General features: G+C 46.7%; 1 protein-coding gene across 1 annotated transcript in view; it reads right to left on the bottom strand.

Annotated features, from left to right (window-relative positions):
- Positions 1–17,336, bottom strand: part of VSIG2 (V-set and immunoglobulin domain containing 2) — a 239,734-nt gene that overhangs the window by 6,037 nt on the left and 216,361 nt on the right. Inside the window, exon 6 of the mRNA XM_069613915.1 lies at positions 13,028–13,172. Within this exon, the coding sequence (XP_069470016.1) occupies positions 13,028–13,172 (145 nt within the window). The remainder of the gene's footprint in view (positions 1–13,027; positions 13,173–17,336) is intronic.

Genomic DNA, 17,336 nt, shown 5'->3' with positions numbered 1-17,336 from the left:
ATTTTTAAACATAACATATATGGGGTGGGTAAGGGAGTAAAACTGGTGGGGAGGGGTTTGGGGCCAGGTTATAGACATAGGGAAACTGAGGGTTGGGGGAGGGACCCAATTATAAAGAAAAAAGAAAATCAGTATTTTTTTCCGGTATTTCAGATTCTCGTTAAAAATGTTTTCCATAAAAAATGTTTGCAAAAAATTGCATAGATCTGGAGAAAAGCACATTATGCAGTCACTGGGTTAAGTATTTATTTATGTTGGTGTTTTGTAAAATACAAACTGGTTGGAGTGCCACTTTAAATCACCAGGGATGCAGACATGATGCTGTATGAAACAAGACCGCCAGGGGGATATACATAAAACCACAAACAACCAACAATGTATAGGCAGGCATGGGGTAAAAGGTCAATGGTGTCACTGATTCCAAAAAGGTAGGACTTTGAGATGATTCTTTGAAATGTATGCCAAAACGTGCACTTGTCCGGCTCCTTAATACGCCTACAAGTCCGTATATCAGCTGCGGCCCCCAGGTCACGTTAACAAGGACTTTGGAGCCTTTTATGTCAGGCATTTCCCTCCATGGTGTTCTATGCGGCCCCTGGTGCCTACCCTGTACCCCGCGTAATTTTTTCACAATGAATGAAAGTTACCCAGGCTCTGAAAGAATACGTGATTGGAACACAAGAGCATTTCATTCAAAGTGAAAACAGAATGTAGCTCCTTCACTAAAGAAGGAGACCCCTTAATGTTTCCAAGGTGGCTGTGAAGAGGTGCGACCAGAGCAGCAAGTTGCTGTGGGGGAGGTGAGTCATCACAGGGATGAACCACAGATGGAGGTTGGTAAAAACAAAACCGAGAGGTGCATAGTGCCTCCCCTGATGTCTTGGTTTGCAGTACAGTACAAGCACTACTTGCTTGCATTCTGAAGTACCTGATTGGTTGAGACTGACCTCCATGGTGCTAATTTGTATGCGGGTTCGTATGACACCCAGAAACATTACATCTTTTTTTTTGAAGCAAGACTTTTGAAGAGTGCTTGTGACCAGCACCCTGTATGGCCCTTATTGCAATACCCAAATACAAAGGTGACCCTTTTACAGCGGTGGGATACTTGGAATAAGGCCCCCACCATACACACTGTCTGTGCCTATTGCTTGTGCGGCATAAGTAGAGTGAAGGAACTAGGAATGACATCATGGCGAAAGGCAATGCGACCTGAATTCCTGTGATGACATTGGCTGTGTGATGTCAATTCTGCTACACCATTACATTTTTGTGAAATGGCATCCCTGATCTAGGCCACTTAATGTGTAAGACAGAAACACAGAACTATGGCTACCTCCAAAAAAAGAGACATTTGAAATTGAGCCTAAGCCCACACTGTGATGTAGCCCATGCCTTACATATTTCTAATGTGACCCACTAAATACCAGCCTTGGAACTGTGCCAAATGTGGAGGTGGACACCTTTTTAGACTAAAGATTGTTAATGTGCACCATGTGACTCATGGCCGACTGAAAACACGTTTTACCAGTCGCATGATGTCATGGACCCTACCATAAGTATGAAACTGATTCGTTTTACAAGACGACTTATCATTCAGAGAGGCATGGCAATGTCCACATAGTTTACTTTACTTTAGTTTAGTTTAGTATTTATATCACGCCGCCTGGCCCTGGGGCATCCAGGCGCTTGATATGGTTACACAGAAGTGAACGTGTTACAGGCAAGTGTTACAGGCATGGTAAGAGTATGCAAGCGTTACTTGAAGCAAAGACATTATAATACAGTCGCTGATAATATACACATTAAAACGCCATTACAGGAAATATATACAGATTATGATGTATTTACAAGGTTTGAGAATGTGCAGATTATACAATATATACACATGTGATGTAATAAGTCGGCGTTTTATACTTCTTTGGCCAGTAGCCAGGTTTTGGCACTGTGTCTTAAACGTGATAGGATGGTTTGGATATTAGGTCGGGTGGTAGTGAGTTCCACAGTTTGGCAGCAAGCACTGGGAAACTAGTACTGCCTCCTTTTTGGAGCTTAAATCTGGGGATATTTAAGCAGTGAGTTTGGGCTGATTTGGTTGGGCGAGATGGTGTATGGTCAGTGGTCGAAGCGAGCGGGAGCGGTTGGGAGCGGTGCTCCTCTACTTTTTTAAATCAAGGTTTACTGTTCTTATACTTTTATTTTAAAAAGGAACCGTTCCGGAATGGTTTCGTTTTAAAATGAAAGTGTAGGAAGAAGTTGAAACTTGCACTTTCAGTGCACTACACTGAACATTCCCTTAAACAACACCTGCATGTGTTTGGGGTTTGTATTGTGTGTAGGGGGGGGGGGCATGGTGATGAGTTTGTGAGGAGTGGGTGCAGGCCAGCAGGGAACATAGTTCCACTACTTCTTTTTGTACACTTCGACCACTGTGTATGGTGCATGAAGTTTTCAGAGAGGTATCTAGGTGCTTGGTTGGATAAGCATTTGTGTGTGAGAGAGAGTGTTTTATATTCGATTCTCTGAGGTATAGATAGGCAATGACAGTTGCGTCTGGTTTCAGAGATGTGCTCGTGTTTGGGTATGTTCATGGCTGCTCTTAGTGCGTTATTTTGGATAAATTGAAACTTGTTGACGTTCTTTTGGCTGGTGCCCAGGTAGAGAGCGTTACAGTAGTCGACTTTGGATAGCAGTAGTGCTCTGGCTAGGGTGGTGCAGTTGGAGGTCGAGAGGTAAGGTCCACTGGAATTGATGAGCTTACATGTGTAAGCGGTGGCGGATGAGATAGACTTGATTTGTCTTGTCGGTGTGAGGGAGGAGTCAAGGTAAATACCAAGAGTTTTGACGCTGTTGGAGATAGAAATGTTATTACCGTCAATGGTGAATGTCTGATAAAGTTTCTCGAGTTTATTAAGTCTGGCTTGGGAGCCTAGGAGAAGAAGCTTAGTCTTGTCATCGTTGAGGCAGAGTCCGTGTTTGGCCATCCATTCTTGGATAATGGAATAAATGTTGTTGAGTACTGTATTGTCGGTGGAATAACCTCCTGTTAGTGAGATGAGTATTTGAGTGTCATCGCCGTAGTTCGTGTAGATGACACCCAAGTGGTCTAGTATGTCAAAGAGGGGTTTTGTAAACACATTGTATAGTCTGGGGGAAACACAGGAGCCCTGGGGGACACGGCAAGTAACGGGGGCTGGTTCTGCAGAGGCTGTGGGAGAAAAGACCCTCATAGATCTGTTATTCAGGAAGGACTGAATCCAGGTATTGGCCTTGTCAGAGAATTTGCGTGCTGAGGCTAGGTGTTTGCAGAGAATGTCATGATTTACCAGGTCAAAGGCGGCCGACAAGTGAAGGAGGAGAAGAAGGGCTAGTTTGCCGTTGTCTTTGAGGTTGTCCATTTGTTTCTTCAGGTCGATCAAGGCTGTCTCTGTGCCGTGTTTGGGGCAGAAGCCCGATTGTCTTAGACCTAGCAGGTTATTTTTCTCTAGGTGGTTCTGGATCTGCAGGTAGGCAGCTCTGTTGAGGATTTTTTGGAGGAAGGGCGCAGTGGTAATCGGTTTTTAGTTCGTAGGGCCACTGGGGTCTAGAGTGGGTTTCTTGAATAGCTGTAATACCCAGGAATCCTTTAGGTTTTTAGGTACTATGCTGGATTTGAAGGATGAATTTATTAGAGATGTGATGAAGGGGGCAAGATTTTTGACCGCGTCTTTGATAACTGGAGCGGGGCAAATGTCGCCTTGGCATTTGGAAGGTTTTAGATAGTTATTATGTCTTCAACGTCCTTGGTAGTGATGGTGGAAAAATCAAATAGGTTATTGTCCTCCAATCGTGAGGTGTGGGTGGGAGAGATCGGATTGTCTGTGAAAGTAAGACTATCTTTCTTTGACTCAATTCTGGCTTGCAGCATTGCAATTTTGTCAAGGAGTGCTTCTTGTATGTTGGTACACCAAGAGATGTCTTTGGTACATGTGTCTGGGATGGGGGATGGAGGCTCTAGGTCTCTGAGGATGTTGAAGAGCTCTTTGGTGTTAGATTTGGCATTGCAGATTCTCTCATTGTACATGTTTTTTTTTGTTTGAATGATTTCTGACTTTTAGGTATTGGAGGCCAGCGAATAGGCTGTTTTATTGTTGGCGGAAGGGGATTGCGTCCATGCTGATTCAGCTTGTCTTTTATTTTTGCATCAAGTTTTTAGTTCAGGAGTGAACCATGAGTTGAGATGCGCGCGTGATTTGGCTTTCCGTAGTTTGAGTGGTGCTGCTGTGTTTATGGCCTTGAGAATGGTAGTGTTGTAGAGGTCTACTAATTCAGTGGGGTTGGTAATGGTGGGAGTGAGGTCGATAATGGGTTGGAGTAGAGGGGTGAGTTTCTCAACTGTGATATTTTTGCTGTTTCTTGTGAGTGTGGGTGGAGTGATGGGAAGGGTCGCAGGTGTTTGTTTGTCTTTGTTGATGGTGAAAGTGATGAGGTGATGATAAGTCCAGGCAGAAGGTGTGTTGGAGAGGATGGTGGTGTTGCAGTTGAGGTCTGCTATCCAGTCGAGGATGCAGCCTTTGTTGTGAGTGGGTTGAGATATGTGGTGGGTGAATCCTAATTCTGATATAGTATTAGCGACTGTGCTTGCTTTGTCATCTTTATCGTCATCGTACCCCAGGTTGAAGTCGCCTAGAATAAGTAGCTGTGAGTTGGGTTTGGTGTTGTTAGAAAGCACGAGAGCTATATCATCGTTGAAAGAGGATATGGGGTCCGGCGGTCTATAGATGAGATGGGTGGTAATTGTGCTTGTGTTGGTTGTGGATATTTTGATGGTGAGTAGTTCAGCAGATGGGAGTGATTGGTTTTGTATGTGCCTAATATTAAGGGAGCTTCTTGCATTAATGGCTACACCGCCACCTTTGGCTGTTTGTCTGTCTGCGCGGTAGCTGGTGTAGTCATTTGGGATGGCTAGCGCTAGGGTGGGTAATAGCTATGAAGTCTAGTTTGTTGAGGGAGATGATGTCGGCTATATCTAGGGCATGGGCGACTAGTGATCTAGCGTTGATGAGTGTGCCTATGATTGTTTTGGCAGTTGCTTGGTGTGGTTTTCTGTTGAGTGTGTGGGAGGAGGTGGCATTGGAGCAGGAACCAGACTGGAAGGGGGATGCTGTTGTGTGTTTGAGATGAGTGGATGGTTTGGGATTAGTTTTACTTTTGCTCGGGCCTGTGTTAGACGGCGTCAAGGTGGTTAGTGTCCTGGATCTGAGATGGTCGTGTCTCATTAAACCTATGCTGGGATAGGAGTTCCTGATGATATTGTTCTTTGGGGTGGGATTGCAAGGGGTAGTGGCAGTCTTTGTTTTTTGTATATTGCAGGTGTCTGCCGTGGGGTGAGACTCAATGAGGGTGGGCTGGAGTGGGTATATATTGGGTGGGGGTGGGATGGGTGAGCTGTTAATGTGAGAAAAGGTATGTGAAGGTGGGGGCTGAAGCCTCGTGGCTAGTCTCATATTGCGGGCTTGGGTGGTGATGGGCTGGGTCGGTGATGTGACTGAACTGGCAATGCGCGGGGCTAGGATATTAGGGTCATGACAACATCTGGAGCCAAGTCTCGAGTTTCTGATGCTTGTAATGCAAGGGCGATTTGGTGTGGGTTTTGTGGCAAAGTGGCGAATCCAGAGTGCTGGGTCGTTTAAGTATGGGTTAGGGGCAGCCATGGTAGATAGGGCTGGTGGATAATAAGGGCGGGAGTGGAGCTTGTCGGTAGTGGGCCAGGAGAGTGCCGGTGCGCTAGTGGTGCTTGGTGACACGTTCGGGAGAAGAGAAAACAGTAATGTACAGGATCTGATAAATAGTGAGAGACTGTGGGTGGGGTGCAGCCTAAGAGACCAGGGCGGTGGGCAACATATGTCTGAGTCTGGCAACATTTTACACTTAGTCACCGTGAGCCAGATGCAATGTCAATGGTATAGAAACTCAGGCTCAAAACAATGTCAGCGGCTGAGAAAGTGGCAGTCATGTATGCAAAATATACTCAAGAAGTGGCAGTCAGGCTCAGGAATTAATGATACATAGTAAAAATGCAGAGTGCAGGAAGGGCTCAGCTCAGAGGCAGAAGTACACAGTAAAAAAGCTGGATGCAAATGGGGCTCAGAGGCAGAGGTACACAGTAAAAATCATAAATGCAAATGGGGCTCAGAGGCAAAATACACAGTGAAAATGCTAAATGCAAGTGGGGCTCAGAGTCAGGAGTACACAGTAAAAATGCTAGATGCAAATGGGGCTCAGAGGCGGAGGTACACAGTAAAAATCCTAAATGATAAATGCAAATGGGGCTCAGAGGCAAAATACACAGTAGAAATGCTAAATGCAAATGGGGCTCGGAGGCAATATACACAGTAAAAATGCTAAATGCAAGTGGGGCACATGTGGGTAACCTCTATGTGAGAGTGTTCTGCATTGTTGACTTGTTTTTGCTATGTGGGAGTTTGTGCAAGTATAATTTGGAGATCTGACCAAACTAGGAGAGAATATATAGTCAGATAATAAGCCTTGGTTCAGGTGTTCAAGTCCCGCCCCCATTATAAAAAATGGCACAGTCCTCATTGCTACTGCTAGTCCTATCATGGCTAGCATGTCCCTTCCACACTACTCTGAAACTTAGGATATGCTCGTAACTGCTCAGCATTTCATCCTCTGAATTCTGGGTGCCTTCAATGCTAGTTGCAAACATGCCTTGCCTTGGTATTGATGGATGTGGTAGTCATTCAATTGTACAAACATCCGTGTTTTTGCACATTATTTTTCTGTCACAAACCTCACCCCCACTGTTTGGCAAAAACAATCTTTTTTATCTCTCTTAAATTTAAATTAAATAGTGTTCTTAGCCAGTAAAGTGTCTTTGATGTTATTTGCTTCGACAGCCCTTTCCCGCCTCGTTGGGAAAACTGTCCTTTGTTGTCTCTTGCAAATTCATTTCAATCAGTGTTGTCTGACAATATTAACTGCCCGATTCATGGAATTTGTTGCACGTTCAAAGTGACTTTGCAGTGCTGAAAAGTGACTTTGCACTGTCAACACAAACCCTGATTCTTGGAAGTGTCTTTTTGTTACGCTCACCTGGTCTCTGTGGAGGCGTTGGGGCATGGTTGCAGCCCTCCCTGAACTTGAATCACCCCTTTCAGGCCTCTCCCTCAGTAGAAAACCTGTGAGCAGTGGTACGTGGTGATACTGCTCCTGTGAATTATGGAAGATAAGCTCTCTGTCCTACTCCTTCTGGCAGGGGCACATCAAATGGGATCTAGTTCCTTCATTGATCCCTGATAAGGATTAGTCCAGTCCAGCTGGGACTATGTGTCTCCTTATGATTGGTAAGTCTTTCTTGAGCTCTTGTGATGCTGTTCATTCTGTTTAATGTCTTTTTATGTTGCTCCTATTTATGCTCGCAATAATGTCTCTCTTCTGTCTTCTTCCCTTAGATGGAAATGCGGCCTCAATGCAGCTGTGAGACATGAGACGCGGCCGGATGGAAGATGGATGCTTCAACAACAGGTAAGTGATGGTTTAAGGAAAGCGCGAAGTATGGCGAAACGCAACCTTAAACAGACTGTTTTTTCGATGTCTAACCTTGTCTTCTGTTTTTCCTTGCAGGCGCTGCTGTCGATGATGGAGTGTGTCGTGCTGCAGTGCCAAGATGAAGATTTCAGTGTTCAGGAAAGTGTAAAGATGAATACTTGGTTCGCCAAAGAGATGTACAGGTAAGAACAGCTTCCCCCAGTTGGTAAGTATGCTGCAGGAAGCAGGATGTCCAGGAAGCAGGATCTTTAAAGGTAAGCCTGACCTCAGGCGACGGTGAGCGTTACGTTGCTTGCAAGTGCAGAATAACGCAAAGTGTCTGTCTTGGGGATCGGGGCAGCTTATATAGCTGAGATCGTGGGCACACCCATTAGGGCCTGCTTACCAGCCACACCTGCCACTCCTAGAGAGTGAGCACATGCAAAGGCAATCCATTAGCAGCCACACCCAAGAATACACTTGGGGCTGTTTAATGAATAACATGAAGCGTCTGTCTTGAGGATCGGGGCATCTTATATAGCTGAGATCGTGGGAACGCCCATTAGGGCCGGTTTACCAGCCACACTCTGCCACTCCTAGAGAGTGAGCATGTGCTAAGGCAATCCATTAGCAGCCACACCCAAGAATACACTTGGGGCTGTTTAATGGATGGAATTTACAAGGTTAATGCATCTGAAGTGCTATGTCCATAATAAAAGCTTTTTGGTGTTGAATGGATGTTCTTGTTTACTTTTGTTCATGAGCCTGGTGACAAAGGCGCCAGGACAGTGTCCACCCAGATCTCCTGTGCATGCGTCCCCTGCATGCCTGTGCCCCTGACTTCATGACCATGACAGCACTCCCCCTCAAGGTCCCTTTCAAGGGTGGTTCTCCTCCTGGTCCTGGTTTGGTGGGATTATTGAGATGGAATTGTCTGATTAAATGCAGAGCATGGACTTGTTCACTGGGTTCCCAAGTTCGGTCATGAGGTACGTAACCTTTCCAGTCAACTAGGTAATACAATTCTGATCAAACCAGCTTGGAGTCCAGGATGGATTTGACTTCATATTCTGGTTCTCCATCTATTACTTCGGGCTCTGGCGGAGAACTAAGCCGTGTATTGGACTTCATTAGTTTGAGGAGAGAGACATGAAATACGGGTGAATTTTCATGTGAGATGGTAACTCCAATTTCATGGCGACAGGATTGATTATGGACTTTATTGTATAGGGGCCCAGGTATCTTGGGCGGAAAGCTCTTGGCCCCTTCAGGGGAATATATTTGGATGCTAACCACACCTTTACTCCAATCTGGTAGGCGTGAGTTTCATTCCGATATCGATCAGCAAACAGTTTTGTATTTCCTTAGCCTTGGTGAGATGCTCTATCGCCTCCTTAAGAACCTGAGTGATGGTTTTATGCAAGTTCTTTATGGCTGGCATTTCCAGGGTATCGGGTGGATCAAATACTGGTGTCCTCGGATGTCGTCCATGCACAGTGTACAACAGGGTTTTCCCTGTGCTTGTGTGAACTGAGTTGTTGTATGCATACTCAGCTATCCAGAGTATATTTTTCCAAGAATCCTCAGACTGTTGCAACATACACCTGAGATATTGCTCTAAAGTTTGGTTGGTTCATTCAGTTTGCCCATCAGTTTGAGGGTGATGGCTTGTGGACAACTGAAGATCAATTTTGGCAATCGTACAACACTTTCTCCAAAAGGCAGAAACAAATTGCGTTCCACAATCAGATACTAATATTGATGGAAATCCATGCAATTGAACAATTTGCTGTAGGAACGCAGAAGCGAGAGTTGACGCAGTTGGGAGTCCCTTCAGAGGGATGAAATGGACCATTTTGGAGAATAAATCCACAACGACTTATATGGTGTAGTATCCATTTCAGGGTGGAAGATCTGTGATGAAGTCTATCGACAGGGTATGCCAAGGTGCTGTAAGTACTGTTAGGGGATGTAGTAAGCCAGCTGGGTTCTGTTTCTGAGAATTGTGTTGTGCACAGACATCACAGGTTTCAATAAATTGGGAAATGTCTTTTCGCCAGGTTGACCACCAGTAGTTTTGTTTTACCTTAGCCTGAGTTTTGGCTATTCCTGGGTGTACTTCCACTAATGAATCATGGTAATTTGTGATGATTTGCTTTTGCAGTTTTTGGTCTTGGACATATAATCATCCTTGGAAATACGGTAAATTGTCTTTGATGGTGTACTGGTCACCTTTTAACAGCCATTCCTGTTGTGTTGATTGATCCATCAGGGATTGCAAACTGGTTCTTTGGTCATCCACACACGGGGTAGCAGCTATTCTGGTTTGAATCTTTTCCTCAGGAATTGTGAGCACGGGGTCAGAGGCTGTAAAAGCCTCTTTTTCTTCACTCATGCGTGATAGAGAGTCTGCTTGCCCATTGCATACTCCAGGTCTATAAGTGATAACAATATCGTATTCTGCAAAAAAGAGAGCCCAACGAAGTTGATGTGAGGATTGTGCTTTGGTGGTTTTCAAGTATTGCAAGTTACGGTGGTCCGTGATGACAGTGACCGTATGTCTCGCCCCAAGAAGATAATGTCTCCAGGCCTTGAATGCTGCTTTAATCGCCAGTAATTCCTTATGTGTGATTGTGTGGTTCAACTTGGGCGCTGAAATTTTGCGGGACCAGAATGCGATGGGGTGTAGTTGTCCTGTTTCAGGGTCTTGTTGTGACAATACTGCTCCCATGGCTATTTTTGAAGCATCTGTCTCAACTATGTAAGGTAGGTCTGGTCGTGGGTGTCGAAGGACTGGTGCTGTAGTGAATGCTAGTTTGAACTTCTGGAAGGCTTTTTCAGCTTCTGTCGACCAATGGAACTTTTGATTTTTCATTAACAAGGAGGTAATTGGATGTACATTTGTGAAAACCCAGGTATAAACTGAAGGTAAAAGTTGGCGAATCCAAGCATGCATTGCACTCCTTTCGTGGATGTAGGTGAGGGCCATTGGAGGATTGCATCCACCTTTCGTGTATCCATATGTACGCCTTGTGGTGTGAGCATGAAACGGAGAAACTCAACCTCAATGTAGCTGTGAGACGCGAGACGCGGCTGGATGGAAGATGGATGCTACCGCAATGTTTGACAGCAGGTAAGTGATGGTTTAAGGAAAGCACGAAGTATGGCGAAGCGCAACCTTAAACTGACTGTTTTTTTGATGTCTAACCTTGTCTTCTGTTTTTCCTTGCAGGCGCTGCTGCCGACGATGGAGCGTGTCGTGCTGCGGTGTCAAGATGAAGATTTTGGCGTTCCAGAAAGTGTAAAGAGGAATACTTGGTTTGCTGAAGAGATGTACAGGTAAGAACAGCTTCCCCCAGTTGGTAAATATGCTGGCAAAAAGTGCAGAATAACATGAAGCGTCTGTCTTGAGGATCGGGGCAGCTTATATAGCTGAGATCGTGGGAACGCCCATTAGGGCCGGTTTACCAGCCACACTCTGCCAGTCCTAGAGAGTGAGCATGTGCTAAGGCAATCCATTAGCAGCCACACCCGAGAATACACTTGGGGCCGCTTAATGGATGGAATGTTCAAGGTTAATGCATCCTGCTTAATGGATGGAATGTTCAAGGTTAATGCATCTGAAGTGCTATGTCCATAATAAAAGCTTTTTGGTGTTAAATGGATGTTCTTGTTTACTTTTGTTCATGAGCCTGATGACAAATGCGCCAGGACAGTGTCCACCCAGGTCTCCTGTGCATGCGACCCATGCATGCCTGTGCCCCTGACTTCATGACCATGACACTTTTCTGGCAAATTCATTTTGTAACTGTGTTCCTTCTCAATAAACTCTCTATAGCATTGCATTTTCTAACAGAAGTATGGCCTGCATAGTTAGCAAACGTATCTCTCTTGTCATCTCACAATTTCAATTCAATCAATTTTCCTTCTTAATAATGGGCCTCATTAGGATCCTGGTGGAATGGGTTTAACGGCGCCGGTAATGGTGCCGGAGCCGTTAAACTCATTCTGCCCTATTACGAGGTTCCCTCGCGGGACCTGCTCTGGACGACTGGTCAGACCAGACGTCCTTTGCGGATCCCGCAAGGGGAACAGGGAGCTAACAACAGGCCGTTATTAACGGGGCCGTTGTTAGCTCCCTCCCCATTCCCATTGAGCTCTATGGGGGCTCAAATGGGGATGGGTAAATTGAATGAGGAATTACCGGGTCCTCCAAGGTTGGAATGGCCCGGTAATTCCTCATTCAAGGAACACGGACCTGAGTTTGGAGGCAGCCATGCCGCAAATAGCGGCATGGCTACCTCCAAAGTCGTAATGAGGCCCAATGTCTTTAATGTTGTTCACTCTGGCCACCGAGGGACACTATTATGATTGTGATAATTTTCCCATGCATCGGTAGTTCAATCCATGTTCCTTGAATTCTTCCTCTCAAGTGGTTTCCAATCATGTAGCCGGGGCTTAATTACTTTTTGGAAAAATACCTCTTTTATCTAATGAAATAAAGAGCCCTGATTTGTTTTCTCTCTATTTTCTTAATATTATATCATTAGTTGTTGTCCTTTCTTCTAAATTTAAAATTGTGACATGCAGTATCTTTCTTTTAAGTGTCCATTGCAGTAGGATCATTTTGAACAAAGGCAGTTGTACATCAACCCGTTTTTTTTATCTGGAGTCCAAGTGAGAATGGATTGCAAAAAACAAGGATACAATTGGAAGAAGCAATAGGAATAATCGAATGAGACAGTACCCTGCACAGTTATCTTTAAATATTCCCTTTTCAAACAGTTGTACAGTGAGACAGTCAGAGATAAAGTAATTTTTACATAGTCACGCAATGCCTTTTTTTTATCATATTATAAAGTTGGAATACGAAGTCAGATTTCCAGGCCACTCAGTCTATCTCATCTACCTAGATCCCATCTACCCCATCTACCCACAAAGGATATACAACCTGTCTGTCTAATATTGATAATATTACCTTGCTTGAACGTGCCTACATACAAATCACTCTGTTAGCTCCCAAGAATAAATCACAATAGTATATTAGATAAGCAAATGTAGCTCTGTTTTGTTATCTCTTCCTAATAGGTACACCATACTGAAAATGGAAAATGAAAAATGGTCTACTGGTCTGATTATATTTCTTTTAATAGGATTCTCGCTACTCTAAGGCCATGATTTACAAACATGTTTTCAATGGGACTTTCCCATGTTAAAACATTTTTGTAAATCAGGCCCTGAAAATATTTTACCCTTTGAAATGAAGATTATTTTGATATTGACTAGCAAGACTCTTTCCTTAATTCCCTCTATCAGTCTTAAATTGACTCTACAGAATGTGACTCATTTTCTGGTTTTTATGCCTTAACAGATATTTTTCCTGAACTCCAGAAAATTTGTGATTTTCGACATCCAAAAAACACCTGAAAATTTGGAAGATTCAGAATTTGACCAGTTGGTTCACTCAGCCTACTCGGAAAATATATATATTTCAAACCTTATTTCACTTCCATGATATGGCCGCTTATCGTTCTGCTTCTTCTTCCTGTAGCATAGCAAGCAAACAATGACTATGGCTATTAGTATTAATGCAAGGAGAACTCCTATCACAATTCCAGCAATCATCCCAGCTTTAGAGCTAGCTGCAAAAAGAAAAAACAAGTACGTTAATCTTTAAAGGTTCCAAGAATACATTTCATAATTACAGCAATATGTATGGCTCAAAAGTGAGGGAATTAATTTTAGATATTATAAATCACAAGGTGGAAACCTCAGTCTGATATTGTTTTATTTAAATGTATTTTAAGCACTTTTAAATGTGTGACAAATTGCATTTAAGATATCACTCCTTCACCTTTGTAAATGTCATTCTTCTTTAAAATGTGTTCCATTTGTAAGAATATCAAAATATGAAAGAACACATGTAAGTATAAATTTCACACAAAAATGAAGAACGTAATATTGCTAACTTACAATACTTTCATCAAATGTGATATTATATAAACAAAGCATCGCGCATCAGTACGTCCTTTCACATGTTGATGCATTCATGTAAGAATGGGATTATAACGTGTGAACCTAGCTGGGAATTAGTGGAGAGGGTTACATACAGGATGCACCAAGGGGGTTAAAAGTAAGGGTTAAAAGTAAGGGTGCAAAGTAACAGAGTAACGCCAGTAAGACAGAGATCCTTCTCATCAGGATCCCTGATCCCTCTTTCCCTCCCACACTCTGGCTGCCCTCCATGGGCCCCCTCCCCTGACCCTCCTGTGAGGCAAAAAACCTTGGTGTCATCTTCAACTCCTCTCTCTCCTTCTCTCCTCACATCACGTACCTTGCCAAGAAGGCCCACTTTCAGCTGCACCTCCTCAGAGGCATTCTCCTTTTCCTCACCTTCCCCCAGAAACTAAGGGCCTGATTTATGGAAGTGTTTTATAATGGCGCAATCCCATAGGAAAACTTTCCATGAATCAGGCCCAAAATGTCTCCAGAGCTCTGGTACTCTCCAAGCTGGACTACTGCAACAGCCTCTTCCTCAATTTGTCTAACTCCTCTCTTTGCCCCCTTCACCTAAGCCAGAACAGGATTGCAAGACTTATCCTTGGCCTCAAGCCCAGGGATCACATCTCTCCAGCCCTTAAACCTCTCCAATCACCCCTGGTTGCTGCAAGGATCAAGTTCGAGAACCTCTGCATCATCCACAAGGCTTTCTGGGGTCTGGAACCCCTCTACATCCAACTCTCTCTCCCTAAATACCTCCCTGCTAGAGCCCTTCGGTCGTCTAGCTTTAACTCTCTGCAGATCAGACATTTTTCCAAGTAGAGAGTGGGGAGTAGATATCGCACCTCCTCAGGTGCCTTCCTCTGGAATGGCCTCCTTGCCCCTCTCAGACTTGAGCCAGATCTCCTTAAGTTCCAGAAGCTTCTCAAGACCTTCCTTTCTCTTCTTCCTTCCCTCTCCCCCTCCCCTGCTAATGTCCCCGTCTGCCTCTTGACTGGCTTCCTGGTTCCTTCAGAGTTCTACAGGGCACCAGGCCCACCTAATCCAGTCTACCCCTCCACTTGGTCTCCCCTGGCCCCCCTAAACCTGCACTTGCCCTTCCACCCCTCCCCCCGGCACTAGCCTGACTGGGTCCACACCCTTGTAGTCCTCCCAACCCTTACCCTCCCCTTACCTCACACTTAGCTCGTGGACCTTCCTTCCCCTGCACTCTCTGCTTCCCCTGGCTGTGTCCACCTGGACTCCTCTTGACTCGCTTTTTCTCACAAGCCCTTCTGCCCTGACTGGCACTCCCCCTTCCCCTCCTACCTGCACTTCTCTACTGCACTTGCCTGATCTGAATGTCACAAGACCTAGAAGGATTGTTTCTGTTTCATCCTCCCTTTTCCCCTCCCTCTTGTCTTCTTGCGACTCGAAACACATTGGGCCTTATTACAAGCATGGCCGTTCGGGAACTACGGTACCGGTAAGCATGCCGGTACCGTAGCTCCCGGGCCACCATACTACGAGCTCTGCTCGCGGGTGCCGTTTCACCTGCCAGGTTTTTCCTGGCGGGTGTAATGGCACCCGCGAGCAGAGCACATCGGATGCACCGGCACAACTCTGAATGTGCCGGTGCATCCGACATTCCCATCCCCGTTCAGCCCTATGAGGCAGAATGGGGATCGGGAGGCCCTCGATTCTTGCAACCCGCAAATGGGCAATTACTGCATCCGCTGAGCTTGGCATGACCCAGTTCTTGCCCATTTGCGGGTGCCGGAAAAAATGCAACTCCGGCGGCAGCCGTGCCAATTTTAACGGCACGGCTAACGCCAGGGTTGTAATGAGGCCCATTGTGTTTAGGCACATTTTAAATACCCAATAAATAAATAAATAGATAAAATGCCTTACCTGTAGTTAAGAAAGCAAACACTGCATCAAGATAAAAAATATAATTGCGGAGATCACCAGGGGGCGCGGAGCATGCCAATCATGTAAGGCTCGCGCTCCTCCTGCCCCGCAGGGCCTAGCGTGCCATTCCAATCCCCGGCCGGGATTATTAATTGAAGCCTGAGAGGACCTGCGCCCTGGGTGGACAGCCCCACCGAGGCCGCTGACCAGTGGACCAAGCCCAGCGCAGCCCTGTGCCAGGGTGTCAGGGGAAGGCTCCCGGAGGGTTGCCAATGGCTGCGGGCTGCCCGCACCTGGGACCCCGGGCACGGTAAACCTAGCTGTGCCATCGCCCCCTCCGGGGCCTGGGGTGAGGTCCGAAGTGTTGGGGAACCCCCCACACCCACAAAACATGCCTGGAGGCCTAGCGTGGGTGGCGACGCTCCCGCGCCCACAGCCCCGGACGAGTGGCGTGGTGAGCCACGCCTCGCCGAAACAAAGATCTGCGGGAGCCCAGCGGCGGACAGACGCACCGTCTGAGCCCCCCACTCATAGGCTGCACACTGGAGCAGGCGAGTGGAGGCCAACACCACCGAAGACCACAAGAGCGGCCCACCTGAGCGGAGTGGGAGCCCCCCCATCTTGCGCCCCGAGCTGAGTGGCCCCTACCAGAGATCCACGGGGACGCCGGCGCCTTGGTCCATTGTGCGCTGGGGACCCCGGAGACGTCCTGCATTGCCGCGCTATCCCCCCCCCTCAGAACACTTCAGGGGATCGAGCGCTGGGGCCTCCGCCCCGGCGCACATGATACAGCCCAGGCCCCTCGCCCACACTCAAAAAGCTGGGGCCCACAAGCAGAGGAGGGCACCCAGTAGGACCTGAAGATCCCCCCATTCGAGCAGTGGTGGAGCCCCTCATCCCACCTCCGAGTGAGGAGGTCTGCGGGGCCATCTGTACACGGGGGCACCGGTGAGAGGAGGAACCCGGGCCTAGAGCGTCGGCCTGCCCCGAGGACAGCACGGAAAGGAGGTGAGGAGACAGAGGGGGGAAGTGGATCATTGAGGAAGCAGTGCTTGGGTGCCCCCCCCCTCAACCGTTTGCAGCCCCCACCTGGGCTACAACCCTTTCTCCAGCTCCCCCCAAAAAAGGGACAAGGCGGCTTTCACACCACCAGTGGCACCACATCTCCCCCTGCCTATACAGCAGTGGCCTACAATACCAAGCAGGTCACAGCCTCAATCCTTGGAAACCCCACAGGCCCCCCGGCACAATATCAAGGCCTACAGCCAGATATTCGGCACCCTGACAACATAGAGGGACTGGGGCCACCCCGCTGAACTCTTGGATTCCCACGGGTCCGCCCTGTTGGAGGCACCATATCAAGAGGCACCAAAAGAGCAACATCCTGGAGCGGCCTCCAGCCACTGGGGCAATCGTTTCCCTCCAACGCTTTCGCCGCTCATAAACAGCTCCGAGGGAGGCCCACAGAGCCACCATGCCCTCAGGCAGTGACCCCCCCCTCCACAGCGCTAATGAAGGATGACCTCAAGGACATCCTTCAGGAAATCAAAGCTATTCACACCGACGTACAGGCCTCTATAGTGGACATCAGAGGAAGGGTGGACACCTTGGAGGAAAAAATGGAAGGAATGGAAAATAACCACCTCCAGACAGACCTGTTGGACATGAAATACAAGGTGAGGCTAACAGACCTTGAAATGAGAGAGGAGGACATAACTTTGAAGATGGATGACCTGGAAAATAGGGAACGCCAAAATAACCTACGCATAACGGGCATGACCCAGCAAAGAGGGGAGACGGCGGCGATGTGGGGAGGAAGGTTCAAGGTCTGATCAACCAACTCTTTACATTAGAAGGGGGCAAGGAAGTCCAGCTTGAAAAAGCACATCGAGGTGGAGGGGGCGGAGGAGGGGCCC

Source organism: Ambystoma mexicanum, chromosome 9 (genome assembly GCF_040938575.1).
Source record: "Ambystoma mexicanum isolate Mex_15411 chromosome 9, UKY_AmexF1_1, whole genome shotgun sequence".
Classification (NCBI taxonomy): domain Eukaryota; kingdom Metazoa; phylum Chordata; class Amphibia; order Caudata; family Ambystomatidae; genus Ambystoma; species Ambystoma mexicanum.
This window is presented reverse-complemented; position numbering and strand designations above follow the sequence as displayed.